The 15,650-nt window shown below is 36.2% G+C and overlaps 1 protein-coding gene across 1 annotated transcript in view; it reads left to right on the top strand.

The window, feature by feature from the left end:
* LOC149958805 (kielin/chordin-like protein) overlaps window positions 1-15,650 on the top strand; it is a 100,377-nt gene that overhangs the window by 24,634 nt on the left and 60,093 nt on the right. Inside the window, exons 12-21 of the mRNA XM_090167251.1 lie at window positions 1,062-2,661; window positions 2,721-2,884; window positions 3,186-3,371; window positions 4,339-4,692; window positions 5,776-5,859; window positions 5,926-6,098; window positions 10,061-10,160; window positions 10,223-10,308; window positions 10,736-10,909; window positions 11,678-11,854. Of these exons, the coding sequence (XP_090023377.1) occupies window positions 1,062-2,661; window positions 2,721-2,884; window positions 3,186-3,371; window positions 4,339-4,692; window positions 5,776-5,859; window positions 5,926-6,098; window positions 10,061-10,160; window positions 10,223-10,308; window positions 10,736-10,909; window positions 11,678-11,854 (3,098 nt within the window). The remainder of the gene's footprint in view (window positions 1-1,061; window positions 2,662-2,720; window positions 2,885-3,185; window positions 3,372-4,338; window positions 4,693-5,775; window positions 5,860-5,925; window positions 6,099-10,060; window positions 10,161-10,222; window positions 10,309-10,735; window positions 10,910-11,677; window positions 11,855-15,650) is intronic.

The raw sequence follows: 15,650 nt of genomic DNA, 5'->3' as shown, positions 1-15,650 counted from the left end.
TCTTTCGACAAACCGCGGTATTGAGAAACGCTATTTCAACAACCGCTGTTTTAACAAAGCGCCGTCGCGTCGCAAAAACGCGCTTTTGAAAATGCTATTTTAGTCAAGCGCTCTATTCCCTACATACCAATGGTGCTAGCGCATTATTTTTCACTGCATATTGTTTTCGTGAAGGTATTCGTTCCAAAAAACCCCCCAGTAGGTTTTCTACATAAAATGGAAACAAAATGGCTGCCAGGAGAAAACGGCTAGAAACCTTTGATCGGGACTGTACATTGTACCTTCGCCGGTTCTAAGCAGTTTCCAAATTTAACACCAAACCGCAGAAGTGTACATTTGATCACGGCTGAACACGTACAGCATTATTACTCTGACTAACAATTAAAGTAAAATGTAAAAATTATACTGGGCTGGAATAATAAGTTAGTTTCAATACTATCCAAAGACTGCTTAGTTAGGAGGAATCCATAGGTCTACTTGGAATTCTTATCACGGCAGACTTTCATCTCGATGTGGCTGACGGTTTAGTTGACGTCACTATGTTAACTTAACAAGCAACAACGTGAGAGGGGAGCGCGCGCAGAGCGGATTTTTTCTCTCGTAGGCGGGGCCAAAGCCGTCAGAGTGATCTTACCATACGCGATACGCCAGGATAAGCATTCCATGTAGCGGTATGGATTCCTAAGTTAGGTAATAAAACAGACGAGTAAGGTACTTTGACGTCATACCACAGCGTGACCTCCGTGACCTATGACGTCAGCTTAGGCTTCTCTTTATTGTGAAAGTACCATAATAATTGTTATTTTTGAAACCGATAGATGGCGGTGTGGTTTCAAGCGCATACCATTAGGGGGGTTAAGCTACACCGTCGAAAACGTGCAGGATAAACTTGTAGGTGTAGACGTAGCTGTTTTCAGTACAATCTACGCTCGGCTACAAGTGCCCCCGTTCACGCTTTTGGGGGCTGGCTTCACCATGTCCATTAGCAGTATAGAGAGTTTGATACTTCTCCGGTATAGATAAACGATATATACTTGTGGTAATTTGTAAATGTCACCTAGGTTACAATTATCTCGGTGACCACGATGGTCTTATAGACTACGACAAAGACGGATTCGACGAGGACGGTTACGACCGCGATGGCTTCAACTGCCACGGAGTCAACGAAGAAGGCTGGGACAGTTGCGGTTTCAGCGCGGGCTACGCCAAAGAATGTCGGGCTATGACGCGTCCCGAGTGCGAACGAATCGAGGATCAGTTTCCTAGTCTCAAACGTCGCGTGGTCCAATTCGCGACGGGACAGCGATGCGAAGAAATCGAATGCGACAATACTTGCGTTTGTCAGTACCTAAGTACTTACGCCGTCGACGAAGTATTCACGATCGGCAACGCGAAGTGTAAATGTCATCATGAAGGTCGAATTCGGTGTCATTTCGCGGAGTCAGTTCGTAAGGAAATTCGGGATATCACCCTCGAGGAATGGCACGCTTATCAACGAGCTTTAAATCAACTTCACTCTGGTCCGTGGCCGTCCAAATGGCGACAGTTAAGTTTAACGTATTCCCGGTTCTTACCCGAAGCCAGAGGAACTGGTTTTCTACCGTGGCATCGATATTTTCTAAAGATCTTCGAGGCAGAGTTGCGAGCCTTCGATGCAAATATTTCCATTCCTTATTACGATTTTACGATAGATAAAAATATACAGCAATCTTTGATATGGCGACAGAATATACTGGGAGGTATCGGCGACTCTGTCAATGATCAATGCGTCGAGAACCTTTTCAAGAACGACAACACCGAGAACTGTGCCAGACGTAATTTCACTTTAACGCAACTACCCGACAAGGTGTATTTGGAACTACTTCAACGCGAGACAAACTACACAAAATTCGTCGGAAAAATGCAATATATAAGCGGTTTATTTCACCAATTCGTCGGTGGTACCATGGCGTCCCCCTACTGTGTCATGGACCCCGTGTTTCTATCGTTTTACGCCTATCTGGATAAGATATGGACGGACTGGACCACGCGAACAAAAGGACAAGTCTCATACCCAGTACATTCGCGTTATACTTCAATGTTACCGTTCGGGATAAGTCCCGATGACGTTCTCGAGGATAAAATAAAAGTTCAGTACTTAACCACCGAAGACTGCAACTGTATAATCAAAGAAAATGACCGTGGTATGGACTATTATATCGAAGGATATGATCCAGATGGCTATGACCAGCATGGTTTTAATAAACGCGGTTTTAACCGATATGGTACCCATAGAAACGGCTGCGTTAAGGATCCTAATTGTAGTGGAATCCAATGGAATCAGAGTAGACCGTCGTTCGATCAATTCGGGTACGACATGGAAGGGCTCGACTTGGAAGGATACGACCAGTATGGTTACGACATTGAAGGGTACGACCGTCGAGGTTGCAATTACCACCACAACGGACCCTTTTACCCGAAATTAGCTTTGGAATACGAGGAAAGACTTAGAAATCTATCCACGGATATGTTGCTGACTATGGAACCCAAGATAGGGTCGCAACTTCAGCAATGGTTAATGGAATTGTTGTGGGTTAACCTAACAGTTAGCGCCGATGGTGTGGACACGCTCATGTTGGTACAATTACCTGTTGAAGTTAAGGAGTACTGGGTTCCCGCCAAGTACGTGTTTAAGGCTATAGTAAGCGCAGTTAGAAACTATTGTAACTTCCGTTTTAAAGATTTCAGAGTGAAGTACCAATAAAGTACTGTTCGTACTTGTTGTGCAAAGACAAATACTGTCCATTTAATGATGACGTGTACTGTCGAGTCGAAAATAATGGTACTTGTTCCGTGAAGTTTGTGCATAAACTGAGTGGTGAAGTCGTACCATGTCCGAGTAATTGTAAGTACTAATTTTAAATTAACCTAAAGAAATATCGTAATTTCAGGTTTAAAATTTTAAAACACATTGGGATGCGGCTTATCATCCAATGCGACCTATCTCGCGACCTTTTTTGTTTGGTAGGCCAATGAAAATAATACTACTGTAAGATCTTTATAGATATTATAATGGGAATTTATCGCGGGGGTTTCTATACTATGGTATGAATTTAACTGGTTAGGTTGTTAGTTTTCGGGTAAGAACATTCCTACAATACAAGTACTTAGAAGGTTAGGATGAAGGATTAAGTATTCATGTTTAGATTGCAAGTTCTTGGACAAGTACTACATAAATGGTACCGTAATTACCAATACAAGTCCTGATAACGGTACTTGTCAACGATGTTTTTGCAAAGAAGGAGAGACCAAATGTTCGGCGGTGGAACATTGTTCGAAAAAATGTTCGCACGGCTTTGAATCGAGCACATCCTGCTGCTCCCCTTGTACTGGTAAGTGTCTTCAAAGGAAACTAATTATCAGTGGCGGCGTTAGGGGGTAGGCCAGGTACACCACTACCTACCTTAAAATTTTGAGGGGCCCCAAAATCATCCCATAAGGGACCCCAAATTGATCTAGAAAGGGTCTCAAAATTGTCCCAAGAGATAAAATTATTTATAAATAACAATGAAACAATTGTCGATAATGTATTTAGAAATTTTTGAGGTATCTCCTAGTAAATACTGTTGTTAGAACTTTTTTGTTCGTCATGTACATCACTACTTTATTTTATTGAAGCATTCCGTTGAGAAAAGGGGGGTCCCGGGTCGGGAGCCCATTTATTTGGTTTGCCTACCCTCGCGAAAATTCCTGGCGCCGCCACTGCTAATTATCTAACTCTAATGAGGAAGATTTTACTCCGACTATGCTGAAGGTGTCGCTCCACAACATGAGGGGGTTTTAGCCACTTTTATTTAATAAAACGAAGAAGTGGCGTAGGAACGGGGGGGTACAGGGGTACAATGTGCCAAAGTGGTATGAAAAGGGTGCCAAATTGTTTTAGAAGGGGCGCAAAAAGGATGCTGATGAGGGGGCGCCAAATTTAGCATCCAAGCTGTACCTAGAGGTCGGCGGAACGAATAAATTAACCGACAATATTTAGATTAACCATAAAAAGTTGGGTTAATTTCTTTTTATGAACATTTTATACAAATAAACAACGATTTAACATAATCGGTATATTCGTATATTTTTTGGATAATTTGCGGTTATGAATAAAAATAAATAATTGGCTAATTTCTTATTCAAACGCCGACCTCTAGCTGTACCCCCTTAATCCAAAACGTTCCTACGCGCCTGGCACGCTATTGCACTTTCCAATTATTGAACACAAGTGAGAAAACCCTGGCTAGTGTTGGGAAACGCCATCTCCAGACATAGTCGCAGTAAAAATCTTCCTCATTGCAATTGATATTTCAGACTGTAGTTACCAAGACTTCTTGATGGTCAACGGCCAACAATTTACCACCCCCGAAAACCCTTGCAAGCTGTGTACTTGTGCGGAGGGCAACGTCACGTGCGTCAACTTAAAACCGGCGTGTCCGAAACTAACTTGCGATAAGATCGAGATTCGCAAGGACGAGTGTTGTAGCGTGTGCCAGGGCTGCACCGATGACGACAAAAAGTACGTCTATCACGGGACAGAGTGGCCGGACCCCGAGGACAAGTGCAAATCGTGCACTTGTCTCGAAGGCAACGTGCAATGTCTCAGGAGACCCTGCAGTCAGAGGTGCGCCAATCCAATTACTTTTGACTGTTGCGCCGACTGCTCGGGTAATTATTAATATATTATTATTAATTTATTGTTAATATTAATTAAGTAATAATAATTAGTATTAGTATTAATTTATTAATAACTAATATTTTTAATTTCGCATTAATTATTATTATTAATTATTATTTTTAATTACGCATTAATTATTATTATTAATTATTGTTTTTAATTAGGCATTAATTATTTTTAACTAATATTTTTAAGTATTCATTAATTATTATTAACTAATTTAGTTTAAATTACTCATTAATGATTATTAACTAATATTTTTAAGTACTCATTAATTATTATTAACTAATTTAGTTTAAATTAATCATAAATTATTAATTACTATTAAAATTAATTACTCATTAATTATTATTAATTTTAATTACTCATTAATTATTATTAATTTTAATAACTCATTAATTATTATTAATTTTAATAACTCATTAATTATTATTAATTTTAATTACTCATTAATTATTATTAATTTTAATTACTCATTAATTATTATTAATTTTAATTACTCATTAATTATTATTAATTTTAATTACTCACTAATTATTATTAATTTTAATTACTCATTAATTATTATTAATTTTAATTACTCATTATTTATTATTTATTTTAATTACTCATTAATTTTAATTACTCATTAATTATTATTAATTTTAATTACTCATTAATTATTATTAATTTTAATTACCCATTAATTATTATTAATTTTAATCACTCATTAATTATTATTAATTTTAATTACTCACTAATTATTATTAATTTTAAATACTCACTAATTATTATTAATTTTAATTACTCATTAATTATTATTAATTTTAATCACTCATTAATTATTATTAATTTAAATTACTCATTAATTATTATTAATTATTGGTTTTAATTACTCATTAATTATAAATTATTATTAATTATTGGTTTTAATTACTCACTAATTATAAATTATTAATTATTTTAAATTTTAATTACTCATTAAATATTATTAATTAATTATTAAAAATTTTATTGCACATTAATTATAATATTAATTAATTATTAGAGCAGTTATATTAAGCTTTATCTAAAAATAATTATTCAAATTTAAGGGTGTTACTTCAAAGGAATCAACTACACGAATGACCAACCGGTGGATGACTTTGATGTTTGTAGTAAATGTGTCTGCTCTCGTGGTAAGCGATCTAAGGACACGTTGTAAATTTACGCCCAATTGGTTCCAATGACATTTCCAATTTTAGGAAATGTGATCTGCGAACCCGAAGTCTGTCCCAAGCTCAATTGCCCCACGGCTACGGCAATTCCCGACCAGTGTTGCCCGATTTGCAAGAACTGCCAACTCGAAGGTGTCAATTACTTGGACGAAGAAATATTTACAGATAAGAACGACCCCTGTTTAAAGTGCACATGCAAAGTACGTGGTTCATTCAGGATCTAACTAAATGGAGAGGTCAGAGCACTCCCGGTTTTTTGTGTAACTTGTTCCTCAGGAAAAAACTCGCGGTGTTTTTTTGCGCCTTCTATACTGGTACAGCAAACCAATTATTTTATAGCATCACTATAATTATTTTATGGTATCACTATAATTATTTTATGGTATCACTATAATTATTTTATGGTATCACTATAATTATTTTATGGTATCACTATAATTATTTTATGGTATCACTATAATTATTTTATGGTATCACTATAATTATTTTATGGTATCACTATAATTATTTTATGGTATCACTATAATTATTTTATGGTATCACTATAATTATTTCATGGTATCACTATAATTATTTTATGGTATCACTATAATTATTGTATGGTATCACTATAATTATTTTATGGTATCACTATAATTATTTTATGGTATCACTATAATTATTTTATGGTATCACTATAATTATTTTATGGTATCACTATAATTATTTTATGGTATCACTATAATTATTTTATGGTATCACTATAATTATTTTATGGTATCACTATAATTATTTTATGGTATCACTATAATTATTTTATGGTATCACTATAATTATTTTATGGTATCACTATAATTATTTTATGGTATCACTATAATTATTTTATGGTATCACTATAATTATTTTATGGTATCACTATAATTATTTTATGGTATCACTATAATTATTTTATGGTATCACTATAATTATTTTATGGTATCACTATAATTATTTTATGGTATCACTATAATTATTTTATGGTATCACTATAATTATTTTATGGTATCACTATAATTATTTTATGGTATCACTATAATTATTTTATGGTATCACTATAATTATTTTATGGTATCACTATAATTATTTTATGGTATCACTATAATTATTTTATGGTATCACTATAATTATTTTATGGTATCACTATAATTATTTTATGCTATCACTAATTATTTTATGGTATCACTATAATTATTTTATGGTATCACTATAATTATTTTATGGTATCACTAGAATTATTTTATGGTATCACTATAATTATTTTATGGTATCACTATAATTATTTTATGGTATCACTATAATTATTTTATGGTATCACTATATTTATTTTATGGTATCACTATAATTATTTTATGGTATCACTATAATTATTTTATGGTATCACTATAATTATTTTATGGTATCACTATAATTATTTTATGGTATCACTATAATTATTTTATGGTATCACTATAATTATTTTATGGTATCACTATAATTATTTTATGGTATCACTATAATTATTTTATGGTATCACTATAATTATTTTATGGTATCACTATAATTATTTTATGGTATCACTATAATTATTTTATGGTATCACTATAATTATTTTATGGTATCACTATAATTATTTTATGGTATCACTATAATTATTTTATGGTATCACTATAATTATTTTATGGTATCACTATAATTATTTTATGGTATCACTATAATTATTTTATGGTATCACTATAATTATTTTATGGTATCACTATAATTATTTTATGGTATCACTATAATTATTTTATGGTATCACTATAATTATTTTATGGTATCACTATAATTATTTTATGGTATCACTATAATTATTTTATGGTATCACTATAATTATTTTATGGTATCACTATAATTATTTTATGGTATCACTATAATTATTTTATGGTATCACTATAATTATTTTATGGTATCACTATAATTATTTTATGGTATCACTATAATTATTTTATGGTATCACTATAATTATTTTATGGAATCCATATAATTATTATAGGCCCTAGAGACGAGTCGGGCCCACTTTTTTTCCGGCCCGACCCGACCCGACCCGAAAAACGTAAAAATAAATTCTACCCGATCCGACCCGACCCGACCCGAAATAATTTAAATAAAATTTTGCTCGACCCGACCCGACCCGACCCGACCCGAAATTTTTTAAATTAAAATTTGCCCGACCCGACCCGACCCGACCCGTAAAAAATGCAAATAATTTTTGCCCGACCCGACCCGACCCGACCCGACCCGATAAATTAAAAAATCGATTTTGCCCGACCCGGCCCGGCAACCCGACAAGACCCGAAAACCCGACCCGCCAGGAAACCCGATAACACCCGAAGAACCGCCGCAACCCATTTTATTTTATTATATAGTGTAGATGTAGATACGCAATACAAAATATAACAAGAGGCATTTATTTATTTAAACAATTTTTCTGAAGAACAGTTAGTTGCGAAAGAGTTGAACCTTTTAAATTCGTCCTTTGAGGACCAAGTGTCAGTCCCGTGCTGGAAATTACACGTTCGTCACTCGTTTGGGAATATCTAGCAGGGCCGGATTAATCAATAGACCGAATAGGCCTGGGCCTAGGGCACCAAGCCTACAAGGGGCACCAAGAGGGTTCGAAAAAAGTAAAAGTACAAAACTTTAATCATTTGCTTTTCACAAAATATTTTCCGGAGTAATTTTAGTAAATGCGTCCACCCCTATGAACCAAAAACGTTTGATTGTCACATTCTCTGACCGACTGCCGTCTAGCCCCTGACGACATACTAAATCTGGCAGCAAAATGAATTTGCCTTCCATTTCTCAATTATAAATTGAGGAAGCGCCTAGCTCGCTATTGAAAGGGGGCACCAAAATTAACTTGGGCCTAGGGCCCCATAAAGTCTTAATCCGGCCCTGATATCTAGAATTCTTTTAGATATATTTTTTCAAATACGCCGAGACACGTGACTTGCAAATTAGCCTTTCTATAAAGTAACATTGGCCTTCTTGTTTAGATGTATCGGGCGCGTCACTCGTGACGTAGAAGAGAAGTTCAACTATCATAGCTAATTGACGCTAGAATAAACTTATTCAACTTGTTAAAAAGTTCCACGCGCGTTTTGATATTTTAGCGTAAACGGGCTCGCGCGCTTCCTAATAATTATTTCCGTGTAGATGGTCTCGTGCGTTTTCGCTCAAGCTCAACAAAAACCAAAATATGCGCGCGCTCTCTAAATTTTATATGAAGAGCTATTAAAATTCGACGAGTCGCCCTTTTTATAAAGATCTAGCCTTCAAAACTGAACTGAACTCCTACGTATCTCGTGACGAAAGCGATACATTAAAACAAGTTCGGCAAGCGTAATGACTTAATAGAAAGGCTTATTCGCAATTTAACGCCGTGAAATCGAAAGTAAAACCAAAACTAAACGTAAGAGAAGTTTAGGCGAATCGGATGACTGAGACGACCTTGAAATGATAGTCAATAGACGCTAGTCGCACTGCTCGCAGAACTCATTAACGTCTATCTCTCTCCTACCCCTCTCTCTTCCTCTCTCTCTCTTCGTACAACACCCGAATGGCCGGTAAGGGTCGGGTCGGGTCGGATCGGGTCGGGCCGGGCCTTTTTTAAAAGCCCGGCCCTTTTGAAAATTGGTCCGGCCCGACCCGGTCCATTTAATTTAAAAATAAAAAAACCCGGCCCGCCCCGGACCCGATTGAAAATTAGCCGGACCCGACCCGTAAAAATTAAAATTTATTTCTGCCCGACATAAAATAAAAAGCCCGACTCGTCTCTAGGTATCACTATAATTATTTTAGGGTATCACTATAATTATTTTAGTGTATCACTATAATTATTTTGTCTTCTTAACTATATTTAATAATATTCAAATATTTAAATGAATATTCACTTGAATAGTAGTGTACTATAAAAAAACATTATTAGTGTTACTAGCGGTCGTTAAATGCTGTGACACTTTTCAATTCTATACGGTTATACCAAGCGTAGACTACACTTGTGTATGAACGGTTTTTCAATGACATGGCAGAGATTGGGCAGTGCGATGACCTCTCCATTAAAAGATCTTGATTTAATAAACGCTACTAGTTTAAAAACTAAAAATGAAAATTCCTATTTAATTAGAAAGGTACAATTACTTGTACCAGCATCGAATCTTTATGCACCTCAAGCTGTTCCCATCCGGTGTCCGTACCAGGACAGTGTTGTCCCGAATGCCACCAAGGTAAGTTCAGAGATAATTATTAAATACAATGACGATAAATAAACACAGATGGCGCTAAACAGGTTGCCAATTGGGTTCCAAAGTGTACCTCGATGGTGAATCTTTCATGCCTCACCCAGAGGACTCGTGCTTTAATTGTACCTGTATGGTAAGATAGCTGCCACAATCCGAAAGACATAAGGATTATAATTTTGACAAGCTATAATTTTGACAAGCTATAATTTTGACAAGCTATAATTTTGACAAGCTATAATTTTGACAAACTATAATTTTGACAAGCTATAATTTTGACAAACTATAATTTTTACAAGCTATAATTTTGACAAGCTATAATTTTGACAAGCTATAATTTTGACAAGCTATAATTTTGACAAACTATAATTTTATTTAAAATTTTACTAGCTACTTGTGCAAATACAATTATTAAAATAGGAAAAAACAACGATTTTTAAAAGTACACAAGAATGTTTATTTAAAATAATTGACCCGACTAGTTTCGGTCGCGTTAGTGCACCGTCATCAGGGGTATAATTTTGACAAGCTATAATTTTGACAAGCCATATTATATTGTAAAGCACGGCAACATAGTTTGCAACAATGCAACTTGCCCCGAGACGAACTGCCTAACGTCGGTTAAGAGACTGGGCGAGTGCTGTCCTGTGTGCACTTGTCAAGTTGGAGACCTGGTCTACCAGGAGGGAGAAAAATGGAACAGCACCCAGTACAGATGCGAAGAATGCGTATGTCTCGTAAGTGTTATTAGGGAGATCTAGAGTAGGTTAGAGTAGGTACTCGGCTAGGCTATTAGCCTTTTAGCCTAGGAAGAAGCCATTGAGCAATTTTCAATACTATTAATACTGGTGACCGGGTTATACTGTGTAGATTCTGACAGTAGTTCAGAGTATAATAGATAATATGTTGGGACCACTAGTGCTACCCCAGGCTATCTAAGCTCAAAATTAGAGTACATCATGGTTTCACTAATGTAATACCATGCAGCACAATATAATAAAAGCCACAATTTTAGTACATTCTGTATACAATTGACTGGAGTATAAGTTGGAATGACTAGGCAGCTAGGGTAGGCTAATACCTATGGCTAATATCCAAGGTACCACCCAAGTCATCTAGCGACTTTTAATGCATTTTACTTGAGGGTAACAATGCGTAGGAGGAAGTGGTGGCAAGCCCTTCTAGCCATTGTAGATCCAATAATTCCATTAGAGTATATGTTATGTACGATAAAGTTAGCATCACTAGTGCAAGCCCAATCTGAGTCAGAATAGATCCAATCTGAGATATAGTAGATCCTCGCAAACATAGAGTAAATGTTAGATCGACTAGTGTAACCGCAGGGTAGATAAAAGTATTTCCTAGTACCATAATAGTATGTTTTGTGTTCGATAAAATATACGTTAGCACCCCTAGTGCAAGCCCAAAGTAAGTCTAAGTAGATCCTGGATATTATAGGGTATCATTCAGAATAACGTTTTAGTAAAACTTAAGTTTGGACCTAGAAATCTCGGCCATACTGCTATCGGCTTGAATGCCAGGCCGTGAACTGTCCAAACCCAGCCGCCCCTTACGGAGTCTGTTGTCCGGAATGTAACCACTGCGCTTTTAAGAGAAGACTGTACAGAAACGGACAAAAATTCACCATTAACGATGGACAGTGCAAGAACTGCGATTGTACCGTAAGTAAATTTTGGACCAATAAACTACTGGACCCGAATCATAAGCAAAAAGCAAGGGGTCGGACATTTACCAAAATCCCGAACACTTTGTCTAAAATCGCAAAATCTTTTAACTCTCTCTATGGTAAATTAACATTGAAATCCCAAAATCACTTAAAAAATAATGATAAAATCCCGAAATCCTGTACAAAATAATGGCAAGTGTCCGACCCCTCGGCAAAAACTACATTTTCTTCAAATAGCATCGCCAATCAGTGCTCGCGTAACCTTTCCACCCAAACAGAAAAAAAGGCGAAAAAATGTTCAATCCTTTTGGATGGGTTTGAAAACATTATTTTTGTAAAACGTTGTTAGGATTTATAAATTGCGTATCTTTTATATAACATTAGTTCTTATAAAATCCGCGTGATGGCGCTGTAAACAAAAACTAAAAGACTTAGCTACAAAAAAGGTGAACAAGCACTTCTCCTGAGTAGCTCTTGTGAACAGTTATACATAGTTAAGATAACAATTAGTAAAGTATTATTATAGTTAAATATGAGTTATTAATTATCAAATACAAAGAACCCAAAGTTAGAAAGAACAAACCCTAACAAACGTACATACATGAAATTACTACATACATAGTTTGCATCCCTACGTCACCAATGACGCAGTTTCAAGTATAGATATATGCACCAAGAATAAATATGTTATTTGAGCAAGAATGAACCGTACAATGCCGCCATTTTGCCGGTGTAGATTTATGGTGTTGGTCCATTTGATCGAAAAATATGTGATCGACAGTCGATCATTATACGTTGCAATTGATCGAAATTCCATTTGATCGAATCCCATTTGTCATTTGTTTCATAAGATTGTACCTTCAAATGATCGAATACTATTTGATCGAATTCAAAAGTATTTATAGCACCAGTTGGTATGTTTTTATTTTACCGAATGTCAATATGAAGTGCGGAAGGAATAATGATGGAATAATTCATTGCTTTAACTGTATTAAGCCACAAAGATGAAGATATTTTTACTTTATACACTATATGATGGAATTTTTTATGACACCGACGATAACGGCCCGTTGTTTTTGATATATATAAATAGGGTCAGGTTAGGTTAGGTTAGGTTAGGTTAGGTTAGGTTGATGTACGCGCGCCGTAGGCGCGTATGCACCGTTCCCTTTTCGATTTACTCCCAAAAACTAGTAGTTTTACCCTACAGTAGCTTTCGATCAAATTTCGTTCGATCAAATTCCATTCGATCAAATGCAATTCGATCAAATGGAAATTCGATCAAATGGGACCCGTTCGATCATTTGGGAATCGATCAAATAGACTCAAACCAGATTTATCAGTAAAACGCGAGGGTTAACAGTTTCAATCGTCTGTTTACGGATTTAATTTTTTTTTAAATTATTAAGAATTTAGATTCACGTTAAAATTGGTTAACTGCCTTGTTACAAATTGTTCGAGTAGTTCAATTAGAAAGGGAGAGCGAAAATTTTTCTTTTATTCGATCACCACCAAGGCCTAATTTGATAAACTTTGCCAACTTCTTTTCGTAGATATTACAGTCGTCATTTGCTAGTTGGGTTAAATAACCCGGGTTTCTAATCATACCTGATTTTGTTAGGGCCCATAGCCATATTAATTTAAAAACAAATTCAGCATAAATCTAATTTTCGTACGTTTTGTCGCTTCGTTGCGATGACCAACAAAATGGCTACCTATTTAGTAGCTACGCGCGAAATGGTTTGACTTTTTGTTACCCCCCCCCGGTTTCCATGGAGACCATATGCCCCTCCCTTAGGTGCCAACTATGTATTAATTTCAAACAAGAATGTATTTATATATATTTAGAGATAATAACTATGTTGAACGATTTTGAGCGTTACTCCTGCAATCCCACTCAACCTCTAACAGTAAACTCCTCCCCCCTCAACGTCAATCAAATCCTCTCAGTATCTCATTGATTCCCTGCGAAGGGTTGAGTATAAGAACATGTTGACCACGGATCGTCTCAAGATAGTTATTCTTCCTAACTATGAATAAATAAATACATTAAAGTTTATAAAAACCGCCTATGAACTATAATGCAGTTAAATTACGCGAAAAGGTAGTTCTAACGTCCATATTAAAAAAGTGGTAAAAAAGCTAAACCCTAACAAATTGAAAGTAATGTCAAACGGGTGGGGTGCATTTGGCCGACTCCTCATTTGACCAACTTTTCATTTGGCTGACTGCTCATATGTCCGAATGCCCAATTGGCCGACAGCTCATTTGGTCGACTTTTCAGTTGGCCAAATGAGCAGACCATATAACCGACTACTCATTAGGCCGACTACTCATTTGGCCGACTACCCTTTTAGCCGAAATTCGGGTCGGCCAAATGAGCAACCCATTTGACTGCTCATTTGGCCGACTACTCATTTGGCCGACTGCTCATTTGGCCGACTGCTCATTTGACCCACTGCTTATTTGAACGACTGCTAACTTGGCCGATTGCGCAGTCGGTCATATGAACGGCTCATTTCAACGACTGTTATACCATAGCCTGTCCTATACTATGTCTTTAGTGTTAGGTTGATTTATAGAACGGGCAATGTATTCTAAGTATTGGCGCCTGACGGCGCCCCCCCCCCCCCCCCCCCAGCCTTCTAAAACGCGACCTAGAGGACAGTATCTAGCCAAACGCACCTAGTATCGTTCAACCGCCAAATGAGCAGTAGGCCAAATGAGCAGTCGGTCAAATGAGCAGTCGTTCAAATGAGCAATCGGTCAAATGCACTGTCCATTGGCCGACTGCCCATTTGTCCGACTGTGAAGTCGGCCAAATGGACCGTCGGCGTAACGTGTATTTTGTGGTCGGCCAAATGAGAAGTCGCCCAAACGAAACTCTCCCTGTCAAACTTACGAAATACTCGGAAAATTAGGTCTTCGAGATCTATTGGTTCCGAGTTTCAAGTTTTAATTTTACCCTCGAAGACCTATTGGCTCGCCTATTGGTCCGAGCATTTCGTACGTTTTATCATTACTTAGGGTTGAGCTTTTTTACCCCTTTTTTAGTAGTTTCTACCTTTTCGCGTATAAATAAATATATACTTGTTTGAACATTTTCCCAAAAAGCATTTAATAATAATAATAATAATCAGCTAGGCTAATACCCAAGGCACCACCTTAGGCCCGAGTCATCTAGCGACTTATTATGCCTTTAAATAGGTGGCCGGGTTGCAAGGTTTAACCATTTTATTTTCTGTCATTGTCCTATAAATCATATTCCAACAAAAAACAATGCTCCTACGAACTCCAAATATTAGGTCTAACGTCTTTCCGCTTATATTGCGCACGTTTTTAACATTTGGGTAGAAATCTTTCCAATATCGCACACCGTGGCGCTACAAGCGGAGCTGCTCTCAATTAGAGTACCCGAGGTGTTTATTGCCGATTTTATTCAAAGTCGGGTGCAATGTAGACTTATATGAGATATGAAATTTCCCAAAAGGAGACGTTGAACTACCCATTCGATTTGCCATGGCAACCGAAAATGTTTTTGACCATTTAAAACAAAAATAAGATTTTAACCTTATTTAACCCAAACATTGTTACAATTTTACCTAAAAATGATGAAATTTACTTACATGTGGTCCAAATTACCGATTTCGTGATTTTAATTTTTTTTTTAATTTTCGTAACCGAGAAAATCCCATGCTTTTTAAATGTAGATTTTTTTTAAGTGGTCAAAAACATTTTCGGTCGCCATGGCAAATCGAATGGGTAGTGCAACAACTCCTTTTGGGAAATTT

This window comes from Leiobunum rupestre, chromosome 2 (assembly GCF_980474605.1).
Source record: "Leiobunum rupestre chromosome 2, qqLeiRupe1.1.hap1, whole genome shotgun sequence".
Lineage (NCBI taxonomy): Eukaryota > Metazoa > Arthropoda > Arachnida > Opiliones > Sclerosomatidae > Leiobunum > Leiobunum rupestre.
The sequence above is the reverse complement of the archived record's forward strand: the minus strand, read 5'-3'. Positions and strand labels throughout refer to the sequence as shown.